At 52.4% G+C, this 17,546-nt stretch overlaps 11 protein-coding genes across 11 annotated transcripts; 6 read left to right on the top strand and 5 right to left on the bottom strand.

Moving 5' to 3' along the window:
• Positions 1–2: 2 nt before the first annotated feature.
• Positions 3–1,929, bottom strand: BDW47DRAFT_110030 (threonine synthase THR4). The gene is made up of 2 exons (XM_024813626.1): positions 1,784–1,929; positions 3–1,718 (listed from the first exon to the last, which is right to left on the bottom strand). Exons 1-2 carry the CDS (start codon positions 1,835–1,837, stop codon positions 171–173), a joined length of 1,602 nt encoding a protein of 533 aa, XP_024669734.1. The 5' UTR covers positions 1,838–1,929; the 3' UTR covers positions 3–170.
• Positions 1,930–2,327: 398 nt separating this feature from the next.
• BDW47DRAFT_119356 (uncharacterized protein) lies at positions 2,328–3,227 on the top strand (the record flags this gene model as incomplete). The annotated part of the gene is made up of 4 exons (XM_024815341.1): positions 2,328–2,582; positions 2,684–2,716; positions 2,774–3,112; positions 3,180–3,227. 4 exons carry the CDS (start codon positions 2,328–2,330, stop codon positions 3,225–3,227), a joined length of 675 nt encoding a protein of 224 aa, XP_024669733.1.
• A 279-nt stretch (positions 3,228–3,506) lies between these two features.
• On the top strand, positions 3,507–4,494 carry BDW47DRAFT_110029 (ADP-ribosylation factor-like protein 2). The gene is made up of 6 exons (XM_024813625.1): positions 3,507–3,569; positions 3,634–3,744; positions 3,808–3,824; positions 3,875–4,020; positions 4,112–4,192; positions 4,259–4,494. The coding sequence occupies exons 1-6, from the start codon at positions 3,511–3,513 to the stop codon at positions 4,388–4,390; spliced, it is 546 nt and encodes a 181-aa protein (XP_024669732.1). The 5' UTR covers positions 3,507–3,510; the 3' UTR covers positions 4,391–4,494.
• Positions 4,495–4,539: 45 nt separating this feature from the next.
• Positions 4,540–6,963, bottom strand: BDW47DRAFT_110026 (putative respiratory complex assembly protein Rmp1). The gene has a single exon (XM_024813624.1). It carries the CDS (start codon positions 6,902–6,904, stop codon positions 4,598–4,600), a length of 2,307 nt encoding a protein of 768 aa, XP_024669731.1. The 5' UTR covers positions 6,905–6,963; the 3' UTR covers positions 4,540–4,597.
• A 151-nt stretch (positions 6,964–7,114) lies between these two features.
• BDW47DRAFT_60388 (NAD(P)/FAD-dependent oxidoreductase) lies at positions 7,115–8,909 on the top strand. The gene is made up of 4 exons (XM_024819407.1): positions 7,115–7,464; positions 7,519–7,808; positions 7,860–8,433; positions 8,488–8,909. Exons 1-4 carry the CDS (start codon positions 7,215–7,217, stop codon positions 8,745–8,747), a joined length of 1,374 nt encoding a protein of 457 aa, XP_024669730.1. The 5' UTR covers positions 7,115–7,214; the 3' UTR covers positions 8,748–8,909.
• Position 8,910: 1 nt separating this feature from the next.
• BDW47DRAFT_60378 (N-terminal C2 domain-containing protein) lies at positions 8,911–10,399 on the bottom strand. Its single transcript, XM_024819406.1, has 5 exons — positions 10,306–10,399; positions 10,173–10,189; positions 10,099–10,122; positions 9,620–10,032; positions 8,911–9,570 (listed from the first exon to the last, which is right to left on the bottom strand). The coding sequence occupies exons 1-5, from the start codon at positions 10,316–10,318 to the stop codon at positions 8,991–8,993; spliced, it is 1,047 nt and encodes a 348-aa protein (XP_024669729.1). The 5' UTR covers positions 10,319–10,399; the 3' UTR covers positions 8,911–8,990.
• Positions 10,400–10,537: 138 nt separating this feature from the next.
• Positions 10,538–11,807, top strand: BDW47DRAFT_110023 (uncharacterized protein). The gene has a single exon (XM_024813623.1). The coding sequence runs from the start codon at positions 10,675–10,677 to the stop codon at positions 11,086–11,088; it is 414 nt and encodes a 137-aa protein (XP_024669728.1). The 5' UTR covers positions 10,538–10,674; the 3' UTR covers positions 11,089–11,807.
• A 408-nt stretch (positions 11,808–12,215) lies between these two features.
• BDW47DRAFT_110022 (uncharacterized protein) lies at positions 12,216–12,978 on the bottom strand. The gene has a single exon (XM_024813622.1). It carries the CDS (start codon positions 12,526–12,528, stop codon positions 12,220–12,222), a length of 309 nt encoding a protein of 102 aa, XP_024669727.1. The 5' UTR covers positions 12,529–12,978; the 3' UTR covers positions 12,216–12,219.
• Positions 12,979–13,192: 214 nt separating this feature from the next.
• BDW47DRAFT_110021 (2-deoxyribose-5-phosphate aldolase) lies at positions 13,193–14,371 on the bottom strand. Its single transcript, XM_024813621.1, has one exon. The coding sequence runs from the start codon at positions 14,150–14,152 to the stop codon at positions 13,349–13,351; it is 804 nt and encodes a 267-aa protein (XP_024669726.1). The 5' UTR covers positions 14,153–14,371; the 3' UTR covers positions 13,193–13,348.
• Positions 14,372–14,606: 235 nt separating this feature from the next.
• sec53 (phosphomannomutase SEC53) lies at positions 14,607–15,928 on the top strand. Its single transcript, XM_024813620.1, has 5 exons — positions 14,607–14,767; positions 14,849–14,911; positions 14,961–15,277; positions 15,330–15,404; positions 15,499–15,928. Exons 1-5 carry the CDS (start codon positions 14,678–14,680, stop codon positions 15,746–15,748), a joined length of 795 nt encoding a protein of 264 aa, XP_024669725.1. The 5' UTR covers positions 14,607–14,677; the 3' UTR covers positions 15,749–15,928.
• Positions 15,929–16,079: 151 nt separating this feature from the next.
• On the top strand, positions 16,080–17,468 carry BDW47DRAFT_60351 (CCDC90 family protein). Its single transcript, XM_024819404.1, has 3 exons — positions 16,080–16,724; positions 16,790–17,123; positions 17,205–17,468. Exons 1-3 carry the CDS (start codon positions 16,178–16,180, stop codon positions 17,260–17,262), a joined length of 939 nt encoding a protein of 312 aa, XP_024669724.1. The 5' UTR covers positions 16,080–16,177; the 3' UTR covers positions 17,263–17,468.
• The last annotated feature ends 78 nt before the right edge of the window (positions 17,469–17,546 follow it).

Below are 17,546 nucleotides of genomic sequence, written 5' to 3'. Positions count from 1 at the left end.
AACAACAAGGGAGTTTTTGAGAAACAACAAAAAAATATCTTCACATAATCTTTTCGTCAACATGAAAAAGTCCCAGGTATTCACAACAAAGCAATCCAGCCTCTATCCATGTATGCATAATGTGTATTTGTATGTAGAAGTGAAATAGTAAGAGAGAGATTATTAGTTCCTCACTGCAGCTCCTTCTCGACTTCCGCCTTCACCAGCTCGCGCACGCCCTGCCAGCCAGCACCGGCGGGGACGGGAGTGGTCCGGCTCTCCTTCTGCTCCAGACCGACGAACTCCTTCGGCAGGACCTCGCTGAAGTCGTAGCCGTCCGCTTCGCGTAGGGCCGTGTCGACAGAGCTGGCGAACTTGGCCGGGTGAGCCGTGGAGAGGGAGATGTGGTGGATGTCGGGGTTGCGGTCGATGGAGCGCAGGGAGGCGCCGACGCCGACGGCGGAGTGGGGGTCGAGGATGTAGCCGCCGGTCTTGGAGCTGGTGGCGCTGCCGGGGGTCAGGTTGGCGGGGAAGGACGAGGAGTAGGTGGCGCGAATCTGGGCGATGGTCTGGTCGTTGCTGACACGCTCGCTCTCGAAGTCGGCCTTGGCGCCATCAACGACAGCCTGAGGCACGCGGAACCCACCCTGCGTCTTGAGCTGGTTCAGCCAGTCGCTGACGTTTTCGCAGGCGTGCTTGCGTCGCTCGTCGGCGGAGGCGGCGCTGTCGGTCTGGAAGGCCATGAACCACAGCAGACGCTCGAAGTTGCTGCTGACCAGGATGTCCATGGCCGGGCTGTGGGTCTCCTTGACGGCGGCGGCGCCGGAGTTGTCCTTGGTGTAGTGACCGCCGCTGCGGAAGAAACGGTCGAGAATGTCGTTCTCGTTGGTCGCGATGACGAGTCTCTCGGCGGGGAGACCCATGCTCTTGGCGAACCAGCCCGCGAGGATATCGCCGAAGTTGCCGGAGGGAACGACGAAGCGCATCTTCGAATCCTTGTTGTAGCCGGGGGTCTTGGTCAGGGAGAAGTACGAGTAGAAGTAGTAGGTGATCTGGGCCAGGATGCGCGCCCAGTTGATGGAGTTGATGGCGGCGAGGTTGTGGGTGGAGTTGAGCTCGGGGTCCGCGAAGAGGGCCTTGACGATATCCTGGCAGTCGTCGAAGGAGCCCTGAACAGTCAGGTTGTGGACGTTAGGGTCGAGGACGGTGGTCATCTGCGCCTGTTGGATGGGCGACACGCGCCCGTCGGGGAACAGAATGAAGATGGAGACATCCTTCTTGCCTCGCAGGCCGTAGATGGCCGCGGACCCGGTGTCTCCGCTCGTCGCACCGATGACGGTGAGGTGATGACGGTCCTTGCCCTCCTTGCCCTCGTTCTTGCGGATGAGGAAGTATTCGAACAGGTTACCGAGAAATTGGAGCGCCACGTCCTTGAAGGCAAAGGTCGGTCCGTGGAACAGCTCAAGCAGATGCAGGTGCTTCTTGGCGTCCAATTCGACCAGAGGGGTGCGCTCCGGATGACGGAAAGTAGAATAGGAGCGTTTGATGATATCCTTCAGATCTTCGGAGGGGATTTCGGACGAGGAGACGTATAAGGACATGATCTCGAAAGCGAGGTCTTCGAAGCTGAGATCCCGCCACTCGGACTCCCAGTTGGCGGGGAGGGAGGGGATTTCCTCAGGGATGAAGAGGCCCCCATCGGAAGCCAGACCCTTCAAGACGACATCCTCAAAGGACAGCTAAATTATATGGAAGATCAGCGATGAGGTCGAATCTGGATAGTGGCAAAAGAGGGATTTCTTACCCCGTACGAAGCACCCCGCGTGCTAAGATATTTCTGCGAAAGCGTGTGGGACATGACTGGGGTGTATATGTAGTAGCAGTCAATAAGTACTCGACTGACAAAAGATCAATCAACAAGACGTGATCTAAACGAGACGACAATGCCAACTTGAAAGTAGAGACGGAGGAGGAGAAAAAGACGGCGGGGTGAATCATCGCCATCGGTTCCTGAGGCACTCCGCCAATCCTAAATGGGATTAGCGTCTCCGATCGCGGCCAGGGAACCCCGTGACCCTTATCGTTATCGCACGTGTTGCCCTCTTATCTCATCGTCATTTTCATCCATTCCATACGTCCATCCAGCCAGAATGAACGAATGGATCAGTCTACTCTAGAATCGAGGATTGTCGCCTCAAATGGCTTAGGGGATTATGATTGATAAACGCCCTCTTGCCTTAAGGGAACCATTCCTCCGCTGCTCTTGATTCCATGATCGACTCTAGAATTTCTGTGATTACTTTGATCCAGCCAATTCAGCAGACCTTGCCCCAATCCTCAATTCCAAAATGTTTGGATGCGGTATCTACGGCGAAGAATATTATGACCTAGAGAACACGGACGATCATATAAAGTACTATAATCATTGGTACAAGTGCCAGACCTGTGATCGCCATTCCCGGAACAATCGTGCTGGCATCCAGCATATGAATGCGGTAGATCACTGGGCCCCTACCTACGATTGCGAGACTCGTCCCAAAGAATTCCGGTCCTGGCACGCGGCGTGCCAGCACATGAGCTCCACGAATTATTGGCGGCCGAAGGTACCGTGTGATATATGCAACGCGATGTTCCGTACACAAGACGCAGCAGATAAGCACATGGCCGCCAAGGGCCACTACAAGAACTATTGCCAGGAGTGTAGGAGACATTCAACAACGAAAATCACCTGAAAATGGTGAGGTTTGGGTATAAATCCCTCGCAGGCGCTTCTGTAGCCTAACACACCCTGTAGCATCTCAAGTCGAAGATCCATCGGGGTTCGAGCCTATCCTGCCTCTTCTGCAACACCAGTTATACCACTGCCACCGGAATGGCTCACCACCTGGAGACCGAATCCTGTTCCCGAGTTCCCAGGATGAATCGCGAGACAATCCATCGCATGATCCGCGAGCAGGACCAGAACGGTTTCATCACCGTCCAGCAGTTCGAATGGCACGAGAGCGAGTGCTACCTGTGCCACCGGTGGTTCCGCGCTTTGTCCGGATTAAACCAACATCTCAATTCGCCCGTTCACAAGCAAAAGGCGTACCACTGTCCAGATCGGAGGGACAGGTGTATAAAGGACTTTATTGTTGGCTGGGCTGTTCAATCATCTCGAGAGCGAGACTTATGGGTTCACTAGATTCGAACAAGTATAGCAACAGGTACATGGTGTTTTCCAGGGAGGGAATCTCCTTGCTTTCTAGACTGAACGTGTAGAGGAACAGGTGTACTCGGATATTGCATTTCGGAGGGAACTTAAATTAGACACACTCAGATGACAATCCGATATTATACCTACAGTTCTATACTCTCAGTACAGCAATCTGACGCTGGAGTAGTTAGAAACTACAGCCAACCCCACAAATACATGCGGGCGGCAAAGCGGGCGCGATAAGATCATCCCGGCTTAACTCCATCCACCAAATCTTAACTCCACCTCCAAACATCTACTCTGTATTCGATAATTAAAAAAAAAAACATCACACAATGCTTTCCATCTTAAGAAAAGCCCGATTAAAGGACAAGGAAATGCGGATCCTAATGCTGTACCGTCTATTCCAATACCCCACCTAGACGTCCACCACAACATGCATACTGACAAGGCTGCAGCGGTCTCGACAATGCGGGCAAAACAACCATCGTCAAACAGATCATGAACGAGGACGTCACGACCGTCAGTCCGACGCTAGGGTTTATTATCAAGACGATAGATTTTGAGGGGTGGGTGTTTTCTTTTCATTCTCGCCCTCTGTCAAGGACGGACTCGCTAACCTCGCCATACAGGTACCGATTGAATATCTGTAAGAGTCACCCCTTCCAGATTGAACAAACCTAAGATTTTGTTTTCCAGGGGACGTAGGAGGCCAGCGCACTCTCCGATCGTACTGGAAGAATTACTTTGAGAAGACAGACACGCTGGTCTGGGTGGTGGACGCCACGGACCGGCTTCGGGTTGACGACTGTCGCGATGAACTGGCTGGTTTGCTGTTAGAGGAGGTATTTTCTCTCTAACATTTTCTTTTTCTCTTTAATTCTCTTCCCTCTGTGGCGGATGTGTCGAAACGACGAGCTAATCGATACTTTACAGCGCCTAACGGGCGCAAGTCTCTTGATCTTTCTGAATAAAACCGACGTTACAGGATGCATGACAGAAAGTGAAGTCCAAGAGGTGTGTTCCCTTTTTTCAATCATCTCCAACTCAATACCTATCGGATAATACTTACTGTCGCCTTAGCGCCTCGGTCTAGACGCGATCAAAACGCACAAATGGACCATCTTACCCTGCAGCGCCATGACCGGGAAGAATCTCCGGGAAGGTCTCGAGTGGGTGGTGCAGGATGCGAAGGATAGGCTGTTTCTGTATTAATTCAACTGAACTGAATTGTTTGTCGCATTCCGTGGGGTAGTAAATAGTACTCCGGAGTATATTGCCATGTCTATCTACCTTAAATATCGTGTATACCAATAGCAGAGAGGTTCGTTCTATCAGTACATATTATACAATCGTTACAAGGGACCAAAGATCCCATATCTATAATACAGTTGTGCGTGAAAATCAGCCTCCCCTGTCAGGCTACAGCAATCGCCAGGCTCGATCCACTTTGAACGCCAGCGAGCACGAAGCGCTGTAGAATGAATCGAACTTATCCTCCACAGTCTGTGGCGCCGCGTCACCGGTCTCAGACGACTCCGATGGAATGGGAGGTTTGGGTTCGGACCCGCCCGTTAAATCCAAGTCCAGCGACAGATCGGTAGTGTGGTGTGCCAAGAACGGACCACTCTCGTAATAAGAGTAACTCAGCTGTTGGTTCTGGAAATCGTACTGCTGGATGCGGGTGGCTCGGATGTCGTCGACGGGCGTGAACATGTACTCCCCGGTGGTGTGTCCGTTCGCATCCTGACTTGGCTCCTTCCGGTTCAAGAATCGGTTGGGGAGTGTGATCTTGTAGAATATTGGAAGAAGCACATCATCGAAACCCTGGCTCTTGGCGAGGAGACCTTGCAGGGTACCCCGGAGCCCGGCGAGCGAGCTACCTTCGCCGCACTCTTCCGATATGTCGCGCGTCAACTTCCGCGTGAACCGTAGATCCAGTCCACTTTCCGGCAGCAGGTAGTCCACGCTGTTCTGGGACAGCACAGCCTGCGCGGAGGACACGGCGATGTCTAGCCCTGTATGGGATTCGTCGAGCGGCGCTTTCATCGTGGCTTCTACCTCCAGCTGGGGAAAGACGCCTTGGTGTATAGCCGACGGGACCAGCCGGAAGCGGTGGATCCGAGAGGACTCGAGGGGTCTCAACGATCCGAGGAAAGACGGCACGCGAGGAATGTCTGTGGTAAAGATACGGGGGAGGGCCATTTTGCCAAGTTGAGAGGGGCTAGCCAGTTGATTATCGAACGGCGCTTTGTGTTGGAAGAGACACTTCCCAACGGCCGCTGTTACAGTCTCTCGGACTGCAGTAGACCCGTCCTGGGGAGCGCCGGGAGTTCCTCGCCGAAGCAATTTCAGAAGTTCGGCAGAGAGGCGCGTCTCGTGGTTATCAAATAGAGGAGTGTCGAATACCCTCCTCTCCGAAGGCTCGGTAGATGGCATGCCCCAGCGAAACCACTCCTTCTGACGATTGGGCCAGGATGTGTTGTTCTCCGGGTCGACGGGATGGACATCCGCCGGCTCGGATGCGGACAAGTAGGTGCCAAATGGTATCGACGAAGATGCAGCATCATAAATTGCGAGATTCAGGGTCCTCCGAGCATCATCCGGCCCACTCTGATTCTCAGCCAGGTAGTACAGTTTGACCGGAACATCCGACGGCCCCAGTTCAAAGGCGACCCCATAAGTCTTACCGACCCACGATAAGAAATCAGCGCTGAAGATGCGGCCATTGCCTTTGACTCCAGCCTTATCCTGGTATAAATTGATCCCCTCGTGCCGGATCCTGGCCATGGTGTCGCATATAATTTCACGAATTGATTCGCAGGATTCTTGATCCCCGGTGATCCTCACAAGGCCAAGCGAATGTGTGATATCGATCTTCGCTTCATGGAGACTTGCTACCTCTCCAAAGGAGAAGGTTTTCGCGTTCAAAAGTAGCGATAAAGAGTGGGCAGGGGGACGGACGTCCAGCTGTCCAGGCTCATCGGCCACACCAAGACCCCAGTAGTCACGGAGAATCTTCTCCACAAGAAGTTCTTTACCCTTCATGCCTTGTGACGTCGCAATCCTATCCGCGACGCCCTCCTGCGAGACTGGTCCCATTTCCACAAACGCCGAGATCCCAGGCCTCCATGCGCCGGCGTCTGTCCCCTCGCTTGACTGCTGACCACCGCTGAATTCTGAGACACCGCGAGATAACTCCTCAAGATAATCGGATAATTGCTGCGATGTGAAAGAGCCCTGGATGTCCTTTCTGAGATTCTCCCACTCGGCGCCAGACAATTTATTCCCGGGTTGGTGTGCCGAACGGAAGGACTCGATGCGCTCGATTGCGTCAAGCCCATCATCGTTGTCTATCTCTTCCAAGAAAAATGGGAGGGCGGTGTCCTCGGTCCCATCCTTGGGTTCTTGTTCGATTGGGGCAGGCTGGCGGCGACGCCGTGTTCGTTCCGGGAGGACCACCACCTCACCAGGTCTTCCTAGCGAAGTCACCTCAATGGGCACTTTTTTGCTCTGGTCCCTTCGTCGACTCTTATTTTCCGCGTGCGGTCTGCGATCATTGCGCGAGCGAGGCCGTGGCGGTCGGTCGGAAGAATCGCTGGCGGTGTTCTGGTATCGGAGAAAAACCTCGCGCCCGCGCACCGTCGAAGGAAGGGCACATTTCCGGCAAATAGGGGAACCGTGAGAGCCCAAAAGCCCTGCGGCCGGTTTAGAAGTCCGTGACAACATTAGGGAATCGGCGGTGCGACCTCTGAAACCGGTGGTCGACCGAATCTTTAACTGGAAGAATTGAAGCTTTGGAGAAATTGATGTCTCGATTGGGTCAAGTCGGGACGGGTCACGGGTGGAACGAGCTAAGCCGGAAGTGAACTAGTGTGTGATCTATACAAGAATCACTTGGAATAGATAAACGATCAACACGACACCTCTCTGTACAGAGGAATAGAAGCCCATCTTTGCTCATATTTGTGTTTAAAACAGTTTCTATTGCTTACATCTGGTTTGACTTTGCTATCAACCATACAATTTATCTACAAACATGACCAGATCGTTTCCCGTCGACCATGGCATGACCTCGTTCTGGCGAAGTCAACCTCATGTTTTGGACAATCATCGCTCTACAGAACTACTGCCTGAGAGCAGTGATATTGTGATCATAGGCTCTGGCTATGCTGGAACTTCAACCGCATATCATTGTCTGCAACGCAGTCAGTCCTCTGGGGCAGAAAACCCATCCATAGTGATCTTAGAGGCACGCCAGGCCTGTTCAGGAGCGACAGGCCGAAATGGTAAGTCCCTTCAGTTTTTCTATACGAAGTGACTGGGAGTAAACGTCTACATAGGGGGTCACATAAGACCCGATCTATATAGCGAGATCCATAAATTCGCAGAGAAATATGGGTTCGACGCCGCCTCCGAGGTGGCCGCTTTCGAAAATGAACACCTTTCGAGGATACAGTCATTGATCGAGAAGGAGAATATCAACTGCGATCTTGACACCAACAAGTTATTCGACATCCACTTTGATCCAGGTCTCTGCGAAGAGGCGAGAGCGGGCCGGGAGTCTCTTATCTCCCAGGGCCTCAAAGCCACAGAAAGTGTCCACTTTACCCCGCTCGAATCGGCAGAGATAGTGAGAATCATTGTGACCCCACCCGTCCGCAATAACTAATCAGTCGTCTAGGTATCCGGTGTCAAAGGTGCGAAAGGATGCTTCCTGTCTCGGACCGGGAGACTGTGGCCATACAAGTTGGTCACGCAGCTCTTGAGCAAGGTGGTGTCAGCGGGGGTAAACCTTCAGACGCATACTCCTGTGCTCCGAGTGTCTGACGCTCCCGATGACGATGGGCGCTGGACGGTCGTGACTGACCGAGGTTCCATCCGAACCAAATGGGTTGTGTTCGCAAGCAACGCATATACATCGGCGATCGCGCCGGAATACAAGGGGAAGATTGTCCCCGTCAGAGGAGTCTGTAGCCGGATCGTGGTCCCTAATCCACCCAAATCTCCCCTAGAATGTTCCTACACCATGCGTTTTAACACCTGGGATTATGACTACCTGATCCCCCGGCCGGACGGTAGTATCATTGTCGGAGGGGCCAAATCCACCTTTTTCCACGATGCGAGCAAGTGGTACGACAACACGGATGACAGCAGAATGATTGAGTCCGCGTCTCGCTACTTTGACAACTACATGCAGCGGAATTTCCACGGGTGGGAGAATACGGGGGCATATACAGACCGGGTCTGGACAGGGAGTACGTATCTCTCTTCACTGGGGCCAGAACAGGAATGCTAACGTTATCCCTCAGTCATGGGTTTCACCACGGATTCCCTTCCACATGTCGGAAACGTGCCCCACAAACCAGGGCAGCTGGTTGTCGCCGGGTTCAGTGGCCATGGGATGCCCCAGGTCTTTCTTTCAGCTGAGGGAATTGCGCGCATGGTGGTCGATGGCGCTGCGTATGAGGAAACGGGGCTGCCGCGGTTGTTCCGCACGAGCTCCGAACGTTTGGAAAGCGAGGCCAATGATATTCTAGGCCGTGTGGATGGTGACGAGAGGGAGAACTAAAGGCACAAACATAATCTCGGTCTGAACGAGACCTGGCGTGGCCCCCACACTGAGCCTAGGGGCGAAGATTGGTGGATTCTTCAGGACCTAGTCTATGAAAGACCAGAAGATGAAAATATCCATCACACAAGTCAACAAATGCGTAATGGCAGGTCGTGGGTAACCCATGTGACCGGTTGCAATTATCAAAAATCATGCATCTGGGTATTATTGTCTCAAACTATGCGTAAATCCTACCATCCATCACTCCTCCTTTCCACCCACTGCCCAACTCCTCAAGTCTTCACGAACGTCAAACTCGGACACTTCGTGTTCATTTCTTCGACTCTTCCAGGCCTTTCCTTTGCCACTTTCATATAGCTTCTGTTCGATGCTTTCACCCTTGCTGGAGCGGTCCATACCCAAGGAGATTTCTTGCAAGCTTTTCGCGTCGTTTCGAAGTGCATGCATGCTTGACGCACTTCGGGGCCGTCTCTCGAAGCTGGGTGATAGTCGGTTTCCAGAGCTAGTCCGCTTGGCCCTTGTTTCGCTACTTAGGCGCTGATCGTCGTTCGTTTGTTTTCCAATTGGGGTATCGCGAGTGTCACTGCTCCAGGAGACGCCTCCGGAGAATAACTCTTCGATCAACTTGTCGGCAGGCAGGTCGTCTGACCGGGAGTTCCAGGACGCTGCCAAAGTCCGACGGTACATGTCTTGTAGATCTGCAGCTTCCCGGGTTTGGGTGTAGATGGATGGTTGTTGGCCTAGATCATCAGGGTCCCCTTGTTCCGAGGAGACAACGCCTGTAATGCCCCCGAAAACCATAGCTGATCGCAACGGCGGTCTGAAAGCAGTCAGCAACAAGGCTGAGCCACATGTCCCTGTGTACATACGTAGTGAAGTTCCTGTCTCCCTCTACTTGCCGCATGACAATCCCAATGCGGAGTGTGCTGTTGATCTTACTATCTTGCATCAAATAACGCCGTACGATGCCCTCGTCGTCATCGCTCTTGTCGACATACTCGGCCAAGTTTAGTCTGATTCTCCCGAGCAGATCCTTATCATTATGACCACCCGTCGCAAATTCCTGGATGACTTCGAAGTGTACCTCGCACTCATGAAGGCTCTGGTTGCGGTCGATGGTGAGCCGGACCTGTAGTGCTCTCTCGTAATGCCACGACGCTCGGTGGTCCAGGATGACTGCTTTATCCGTATGCCCGTGGTGTTCGGCCGCATTCGACGAGGGAAGGCGCCATTTTACAAACGCCGTCCCACTCACCAGCGGAACATTGTTGAGATCGATGATCTAAATCAGATCGCGACGTTAGTGACATTCAATGATATCGTATGGAGTTGACAGCTCAGCACTTACCCTCAAGATAAATTCAAACCGGGGCTAGAAGCATTGCTCAGTATTTGGGACTATGTGTCCTGAATTGGACTTACCCTCCGATTCTTCGGAACTAATAATCCTCGCATTAGCCTGCATTCCCATACATAATAAAAGGGCTACATGCATTTCGACTAAAGGGGAGAAGGGGACCCGGTAGGTGGATCAGTAAGGGGGTAAGGAACTCACCAAATGCCTGCATATTCGATAACTCTCAGACCCAGCTGAGATATACAACTCCGTGCATTTGCCTCTCATGGATTCATCAACCAAATTAGGTCCAATTATCTGCACGAGCAGTTGATCGATGGTTGATGATGGATGGTGACGATAGGATAGTCTCCACTCTATACAGCGGTGAGTGTTTTACGCTGGCAGAAACAGACCGCCCTACTGCCCTAAATCTCGCCGAGATAATGCCGTGCTTAGTAACGCGTCTTTGCGATCATCTACAACTCCACCCAAGTGATTGACACAAACTTCGTCTTTGACCTTCATCATCGCCGTACACTACACTTTCCGGTGCCCTGGAAAAAGACCTACAGTTTACCCACAGCCATGGACCAACCGCCTCTTTCTCCACCCGCCGAACCGACGCTGTCACCCACCGTCAAGCCAGTTTCTTTGGATTCGCCGATCCGCACGACTCCAATCCACGATCTGCTCCCGGAAGTCCGTGTCCCTCGCGAACCCTTAGAGTCCTACAAATACGATCCAGTCACCTGTACCGCATTAGACCCAAAGGAAATTCTTTCCCAGCTTCAAGAGCTACAACAGGAGTTCCCGTCTCCGTCCGAGGCTCTTAAGGCGCAAGAACTCGCAGTCATGGAAGTGAAGCAAAGAATGCAGGACGCAGAGAGGAAACGCGAAGATGTTCAAAAAGCAATCGACAAGAAGATTAAGGAGCGCAATACAGAGATGAAAGTATTGTCCAAGTATCAGGAGGTCAAGGCTTCCGACATTCCGTCTTGAATTCGGATCGAGTGCATTGGGATGGATGAAATCTTCAAGTTTTACCCAACCGTTTCGAGCGAGCCCGTGGCAGGGAATACAACTCGATGTGTCACTGTGCCGATCGTCCCCGAAGCCGCGCCAACTGCTCGATGACAGTTCGAGGATGAGCGATTACTTTCGCGACTACATAGCCCATTCGGCATCTTCGCCTTCGACACAAGCCGTGGCATATTCTCAACGTACCTGGCGCGGATGATGGGCATGTTGCTCGCACTTCGAGAGCTTCGTCCAGTATGCCCAAAATTCGGTATTACTGGTATGCGCCGAATGGGACCCTCTCTGTCGACTCTTCTGAGTAGAGCTCCCACCTTGCTATGCAATCACCCGACCTGGATATATCAGTAAATCTAGGTCAGAGGATCAGGGGCTCTTTGGAATTAAAGCGTGTCCGGTGACCCTCTGGACACAAACAGCACTGATATGGTCCGACAATAATCGATTCTTTCGATGTTAGCGTTGATAACACGTACAATATGCATTTCAACATTACAAGATACACATTAGCATTCATTGAAATTGTCCAATATTTTCGCCCAAATTGGTTAAATTAACCTTTGTTCCCTATACACGAGGTGCTGTTAGGATCCTGAACGATGACTGTTGTATCAAATGGTGGCTATATCTCTCTAGGCAATTGTGCGAAACCTGTCCCTAAGCCTTTTTTTTTTTTGGACAAGCCAACTACGCGAAGGGGATTCACCTTCATGACAATCTACTGGTTTAGACAATACTTGGCTGGTATCACACAAGCACATAATGCACGCTTGATAAGGGTATCCCTTGTCAATCTGTATACATACATATATCTCAATTTAGGACTTCCATATCTTTCAGTCATATCTTTAGAGCAAGATGATGACGAGAACACAGGTCCAAAATGATTGTTTCAGACTGAAAATATATACGAGTGACAAGTCTCAAGAATTCATCAATTGCACAAAAAGAGCTCTCCAGGCACTCAACCTATCTTCAGCACACGTCCTAACTTCCCAACTCCCCCATTCCTTTCCCCCCACATCTTCCCTTCGAGTCTCCGCGTTTGTTTCATGGGTTTGAGGCCGCTGGAATATCATACAAACAAACGCCGAATCACTTGCAGCAACACCTCTTGGCAAGAATCGGGCAGCCACTGCTAGTCATGTGGGAGAATTTATGAGGAAGGCAATAACGTTCGCAACCTCCAGCCCATAGCACACCGCACTTGCTGGGCTTGTGGCAGGCTGCGCGCTTGACGAGGCCGTCTCCCTGCGAGCCAGCTTCGAAGTCGAGGTCGGCTTCGATATTGGCTTCAGTGTTGGCGTCGACGCTGGCTTCAACGTTGGCTTCGGGGTTGGCTTCGGAGTTGGCGAAGACGCCGACGGCGACTGCGGCGAGGATGATGAGGAAGTTGGTCTTCATTTTGATGGTTTGGTTTGGTTTGAAAGACGGAGGAAGGCTCTTAAAGAGATTTGGTTTGTGGTAATATTGGTTGATTGATTAATGGAGTTGTTGTTGATGATTTCAAGGACTTTCAGGGGAGCTTGAGGACATATTTATAGACCGGCCGGACAGCTAACCTACATATACTCGCTTTCGATTTCTGCGCTATATTCTCCATTCCAATGCACTTCAAACAAAATCTGGTCTGATGAGTACGTCTGATGGTCCCAGAATAGCGATTCGTATCTTGTCTCCGGGGTCGAAGTCCGCTATCGTGAGACGTTTAGCTATCTTTGGTTGAATTCTGCGAGTCCAATTATGATGGTGATGTCTTCCCAAGAGCCATGGCTATGGTGAGCTTGCCCATAGACACATTCCCCAACTCGTATGACCACGGTACATTAATCAAAATGGGACACAGGATCGACGGTCTCTCTTTCGAGATGTCACCAGAGTGCTCGTGAGGATGGAATGGGGGCGGCCAAGCAACGCCGCTTCGTATCTGCAGCGGCAGGGGTGGAGCCACCCGCTTTCTTGTCTTCTTGGCCTCGGGTTGGATCGATCCAGTGATTAGTTACGAGATCTTTCTCCATTGCGGGGTGTGACTGGACATTGTGGGCTGACAGGATATGTTAATAGATACGAGATATCTCAGCTTGGCATCTCCCGGAGGATCATGTATATACGCTTAGGGCTGAAATACATTGCACGTAAAGACCCACACGATGTCATCATCAGAATCGTCCACTCATCTAAATCTGACAGTTGGTGATCAATTATTTTCCGACAAGGGCTCTATCTAGTATCCCTCGCCCTTCGTGTTCGACTCCTGGCTAGCACCTCCTCTCGCCTCCTGCATGATTTTCACGCCTGAGCTGGTCCCAATCCGCTCAGCTCCTGCCTGTGCCATCTGGATCCCAGCTTCCAGAGACCGTACTCCTCCGCTGGCTTTGACACGGCTTCCTTTGCCGACCAGCTCCGCAACCGCCCGCATGAGAGCAACATTGTCCGCACTGGCGCCCGGTCCATTGAACCCAGTACTGGTCTTGATGAAGTCCGCCCCGGCAATGCTCGCAATCGCAGAGCCCGCGATGATTTCGTCTCGTGTCAGTTGCGACGTCTCCAGAATGACCTTGAGGGTAGTCGGTGGTGGGGCGGCATTTCGCACCCCTACGATGTCCTGGTAGACTTCGAGAAACCTTCCCTCCTTCAGCAGCGGGTACTTGAGCACCATGTCCAGTTCTGCCGCACCCAACCGGACCGCTTCACGAGCCTCCTGCTCCTTCTCTGCGGTCTCGTACATCCCCTCGTGAAACCCCACCACGCAGGCTACCGTAACGTCGGGGTCCGCGCGGAGCTTCTGGACGGCTTGCGCGACGTGATTCAAGCGGACGCAGACCGTCGCAAATTTGTGTTCGAGGGCTTCGGCGCATAGCTCATCGATCTGCTGCTCGGTTGCCGTCAATGCTAGCTGGGTATGGTCGACCGTGCGGTTAATCGCGGAAGGCGCCGGGGCCGGGTACACGGGGAGTTTGTCTGGAAGCGAAGCCTTCAAATTGGCGATGAGCTCCGCCCACTCAGCGTCACTTTGTTTGGGTTCCATGGTGTTATGTCTGTCCGGATCTTGCACTGACGATTGGGATCATAAGAGGGGTTGTTCATTCAGACTGTTGACTGTTGACGAGAATCATGGAACAGACTAAGCAGCTTAGCGCTGGCTCACTCTCGGCTGCCCACCAATGACCCATCCCATCACATAGTGTTACTGCCAGGGGTATATGCAACTATGGGTTTGGTTAGTATCAATAACTGCACAGTCGCCCTCCAAGTGTTATGATTCTCCAAATATATGCACTTGTATCCTTCAACTCCGTCCAGGCACAAAGGCAGCGGTGGAGGCGGTGTGGGGCTGTTGCTGACTAATTCCTCTCCACGGCGGGGCCATGTAGATCACGTGGTGGGGACGGCCGAATTGGGGCAGATCGGCTGGATGCGGCCATCATCTATAGAGGTGGTAGATCAAGACCAGGATACACTGTCCCTTCTTCCAATTTCACTGTACATCGTCAAATCTGATAATTCCTACCATTGAATTATTCTACGCCCATTGAGCACTACATACGCCATCATGGCAGATTATCCGCCTCTGGAGGACCGTCCTCTGAAGAACACCATCTGTCTCTTCGATGTAGATGGAACTCTAACGCCAGCAAGGCTGGTAAGTCGAGCACAGTATTGCCCAGCTTATTCTTGACTGTATCAACCCATAGGGCTCACCCAATGTCACCAATTTCACTAGACTGTGGCCCCCGAGATGCTCGACCTGCTCTCCCGACTGCGCCAGAAGTGCGCCATCGGTTTCGTCAGTGCTCTTCACCAATCCACATAGCTCCTCGTCTAACAATGCCTAGGTCGGTGGCTCAGACTTGGCCAAACAGCAGGAACAACTCGGGACAGCTTCAACCAATGTCACCTCGATGTTCGACTTCGCCTTCTCGGAGAACGGCCTAACCGCCTTTCGTTCGGGCAAGCCTCTCGCCAGTAACAGTTTCATCAAATGGATTGGTGAAGAGAAGTATCAGAAGCTGGTCAACTTTATGCTGGCCTACCTTGCCAACATATCACTGCCGAAGAAGCGTGGTACTTTCATCGAGTTCCGCAATGGAATGATCAACGTTAGCCCTATCGGCAGGAATGCAAGCAACGAGGAGAGACGGGAGTTTGAACAGTATGTGTCGATTGCTGGCTGCATGAGAACTGGCCCATTGACCGGATGGCAGGTATGACAAGCAGCACAATATCCGACGGGATTTCGTGGACGCGCTCAAGAAGGAGTTCGCCGACTTTAGTCTCACGTAAGCCACCATGCCCCCAGAAGGCACTGCCTATGCTAGAAAAGCTCGACCACACCATATCTGTCGCTAATCAATGACTGGCTACCGGATATAGTTTCTCAATCGGTGGCCAGATCTCCTTTGACGTCTTCCCCACCGGCTGGGACAAGACCTACTGCTTGCAGCACATTGAAGCCGAGAAGAACATCTCCGGTATCGAATACAAAACCATCCACTTCTTCGGCGACAAGTCCTTCCCCGGCGGCAATGATTGGGAGATCTACAGCGATCCCCGTACCGTAGGCCACGCCGTCAGCGGCCCTGATGACACGATGAAGCAGTTGAAGGAGCTGTTCCAGCTGTAAATTGGGCTGTGGGGATCATATTTGGCGTTTTGCGGGGTTGGGGTAATGGGACACAAAATTGGGATAATGGGACATGTACATTAATATTTGTTATAACAAAAAATTGACTCCATGTATTCTTCAGAACAATACAGTATCCCCGTCCATGGCTTGTTGCCCCTTCAGCAAAAATGGGTCGAGAGAAATTCCTTCCATGTTTGGTGAAGTGTTCGTCCAATCGGAGTGCATAAGCATAACTATCCCCTGTATTAGTCATCAACTCCCCTCCGTCCTCCGCACATGACATGACATATCGGATGATGCTTTTATTCTCCTCCCTCCACATCCCGGTTCAAAGTTAAGACCTCTTATTGTCGCACCTCGCCTACTTCACTGCGTCCGTTGAACTCCGTGACTACTTCACCCCTCCCGCCCTTGAGCGTCTGGACAATGGCGCCTCAGAAGCCCGTCACGGAAGTGTCCCGTTCCATCCTTCCACGGCTGACGTGGAATGGATCCTCCGCCGGCGCTCGCATCACACCACCCAAGACCAGAGCATTCTCAGCCCGGCAACAGCAGAAGCAGAAGAGCATCCAGACATTGTTTCCACCAGGACATCAGCTACATACCTCAGCTCTCTTCCGCGCCTCCTCCGGACTCATCTCCGCAACCTCCCGAGACACCGGCTCATCCTCGACGATCGCCAGACATTTCTCGACACCCGTGAAGCCGGCAACAGGTCGTCCCGCCGTCGACTCCGCCGTCGACCCCATCAGATATAATGGCGTCTACGTGGCGACCTTCAACCCCGCTCGACGGGCCTTCCACGCGACTCCCTCCCGCCAACGAGACCACCACTTTGATACCCTGAAGTTCGTGCAGCGGTTAAAGGACGAGGGCTTCAGCGAGGAGCAGGCGGTCGCCATGATGCGCGTGCTGAACGACGTCATCCAGGAGTCGATCCAGAACCTGACGCGAACAATGGTCCTGCGAGAAGGTAAGGGGATCTCCCTCCCTGCTTGATTTAGCCGCCACCGGCCGTGTCTTAACCAGATCCCACAGATACCGAACGATCCACATATACCCAGAAGGTCGACTTCGCCAAGCTCCGCTCAGAGCTCCTCAACGCCGACTCGACCGAGGCACAGCTGACGCGGTCCTCGCACGAGAAAATCGCCGCGGACCTCGCAAAGCTCAACTCACGTCTTCGCGATGAGATCGGGCGGACGCAAGCCTCCGTCCGGTTGGACCTGAACCTCGAGAAGGGCCGGATCCGCGAGGAGGCGAACAGCCAGGAGATGCGAATTAAGGAGACGGAAACGCGGATCGAACAGGAAGTGGCTGGTCTACGGGAGCGCGTTGAAGCTGTGAAGTTCTCGACTCTCCAGTGGCTCATGTACGTTCAAATCTGCTCCTTCACCTTCATCTTTCCTCCCCGTTGTCTGTCTTGGTATACTAACAAATGTTTTTCGTCCAGGGGTGTCTGCACCGGTACCGCTGCCCTCATTTTGGGTGCCTGGCGTCTTCTTATGTGAGCTGCCGAACGCGAAATATCTCTCCTTCCATCCCTTTTATCCGAAATTCAACGAGCGATGCTGGTCATTCGAGTCTCTTTTGTATATTACTCCAACTTCCCATGTGGCGCCGTCTACCCTCTAGAAAATTCGCTTCCGCAATATTACTACTTTTTGTCCCAGCACTTTCACATTGTCTCGTCGAAGGCCATCCAACGAGGTATCATCGTGTCGTGCACAAAAATTCCCAGCCTCAGTCCTCGAGTACTACTTTTTTTTCGTTCTCTGTGGTGCATTGTACGGTA

Source organism: Aspergillus candidus (assembly GCF_002847045.1).
Source record: "Aspergillus candidus strain CBS 102.13 unplaced genomic scaffold BDW47scaffold_43, whole genome shotgun sequence".
Classification (NCBI taxonomy): domain Eukaryota; kingdom Fungi; phylum Ascomycota; class Eurotiomycetes; order Eurotiales; family Aspergillaceae; genus Aspergillus; species Aspergillus candidus.
The sequence above is the reverse complement of the archived record's forward strand: the minus strand, read 5'-3'. Positions and strand labels throughout refer to the sequence as shown.

Excerpts from the sequence above, each read along its gene's own strand:
- BDW47DRAFT_110026 (XM_024813624.1), bottom strand. The coding sequence starts at position 6,904 with ATGTTGTCACGGACTTCTAAACCGGCCGCAGGGCTTTTGGGCTCTCAC.
- BDW47DRAFT_110021 (XM_024813621.1), bottom strand. The coding sequence starts at position 14,152 with ATGGAACCCAAACAAAGTGACGCTGAGTGGGCGGAGCTCATCGCCAAT.
- BDW47DRAFT_110023 (XM_024813623.1), top strand. The coding sequence starts at position 10,675 with ATGGACCAACCGCCTCTTTCTCCACCCGCCGAACCGACGCTGTCACCC.
- BDW47DRAFT_110022 (XM_024813622.1), bottom strand. The coding sequence starts at position 12,528 with ATGAAGACCAACTTCCTCATCATCCTCGCCGCAGTCGCCGTCGGCGTC.
- BDW47DRAFT_110029 (XM_024813625.1), top strand. The coding sequence starts at position 3,511 with ATGCTTTCCATCTTAAGAAAAGCCCGATTAAAGGACAAGGAAATGCGG. Across the intron at positions 3,570-3,633 it reads GAAATGCGGATCCTAATGCT|CGGTCTCGACAATGCGGGCA; the intron begins GTACCGTCTATT and ends ACAAGGCTGCAG. Across the intron at positions 4,193-4,258 it reads CAGAAAGTGAAGTCCAAGAG|CGCCTCGGTCTAGACGCGAT; the intron begins GTGTGTTCCCTT and ends CTGTCGCCTTAG.
- BDW47DRAFT_110030 (XM_024813626.1), bottom strand. The coding sequence starts at position 1,837 with ATGTCCCACACGCTTTCGCAGAAATATCTTAGCACGCGGGGTGCTTCG. Across the intron at positions 1,719-1,783 it reads CGCGGGGTGCTTCGTACGGG|CTGTCCTTTGAGGATGTCGT; the intron begins GTAAGAAATCCC and ends CATATAATTTAG.
- BDW47DRAFT_60351 (XM_024819404.1), top strand. The coding sequence starts at position 16,178 with ATGGCGCCTCAGAAGCCCGTCACGGAAGTGTCCCGTTCCATCCTTCCA. Across the intron at positions 16,725-16,789 it reads AACAATGGTCCTGCGAGAAG|ATACCGAACGATCCACATAT; the intron begins GTAAGGGGATCT and ends CAGATCCCACAG. Across the intron at positions 17,124-17,204 it reads TCGACTCTCCAGTGGCTCAT|GGGTGTCTGCACCGGTACCG; the intron begins GTACGTTCAAAT and ends TTTTTCGTCCAG.
- BDW47DRAFT_60378 (XM_024819406.1), bottom strand. Across the intron at positions 10,033-10,098 it reads GGTTTGAATTTATCTTGAGG|ATCATCGATCTCAACAATGT; the intron begins GTAAGTGCTGAG and ends GATCTGATTTAG. Across the intron at positions 9,571-9,619 it reads GGAGACAGGAACTTCACTAC|ACCGCCGTTGCGATCAGCTA; the intron begins GTATGTACACAG and ends GACTGCTTTCAG.
- BDW47DRAFT_60388 (XM_024819407.1), top strand. The coding sequence starts at position 7,215 with ATGACCAGATCGTTTCCCGTCGACCATGGCATGACCTCGTTCTGGCGA. Across the intron at positions 7,465-7,518 it reads AGGAGCGACAGGCCGAAATG|GGGGTCACATAAGACCCGAT; the intron begins GTAAGTCCCTTC and ends ACGTCTACATAG. Across the intron at positions 8,434-8,487 it reads AGACCGGGTCTGGACAGGGA|TCATGGGTTTCACCACGGAT; the intron begins GTACGTATCTCT and ends GTTATCCCTCAG.
- sec53 (XM_024813620.1), top strand. The coding sequence starts at position 14,678 with ATGGCAGATTATCCGCCTCTGGAGGACCGTCCTCTGAAGAACACCATC. Across the intron at positions 14,768-14,848 it reads CTCTAACGCCAGCAAGGCTG|ACTGTGGCCCCCGAGATGCT; the intron begins GTAAGTCGAGCA and ends CAATTTCACTAG. Across the intron at positions 15,278-15,329 it reads GAGAGACGGGAGTTTGAACA|GTATGACAAGCAGCACAATA; the intron begins GTATGTGTCGAT and ends ACCGGATGGCAG.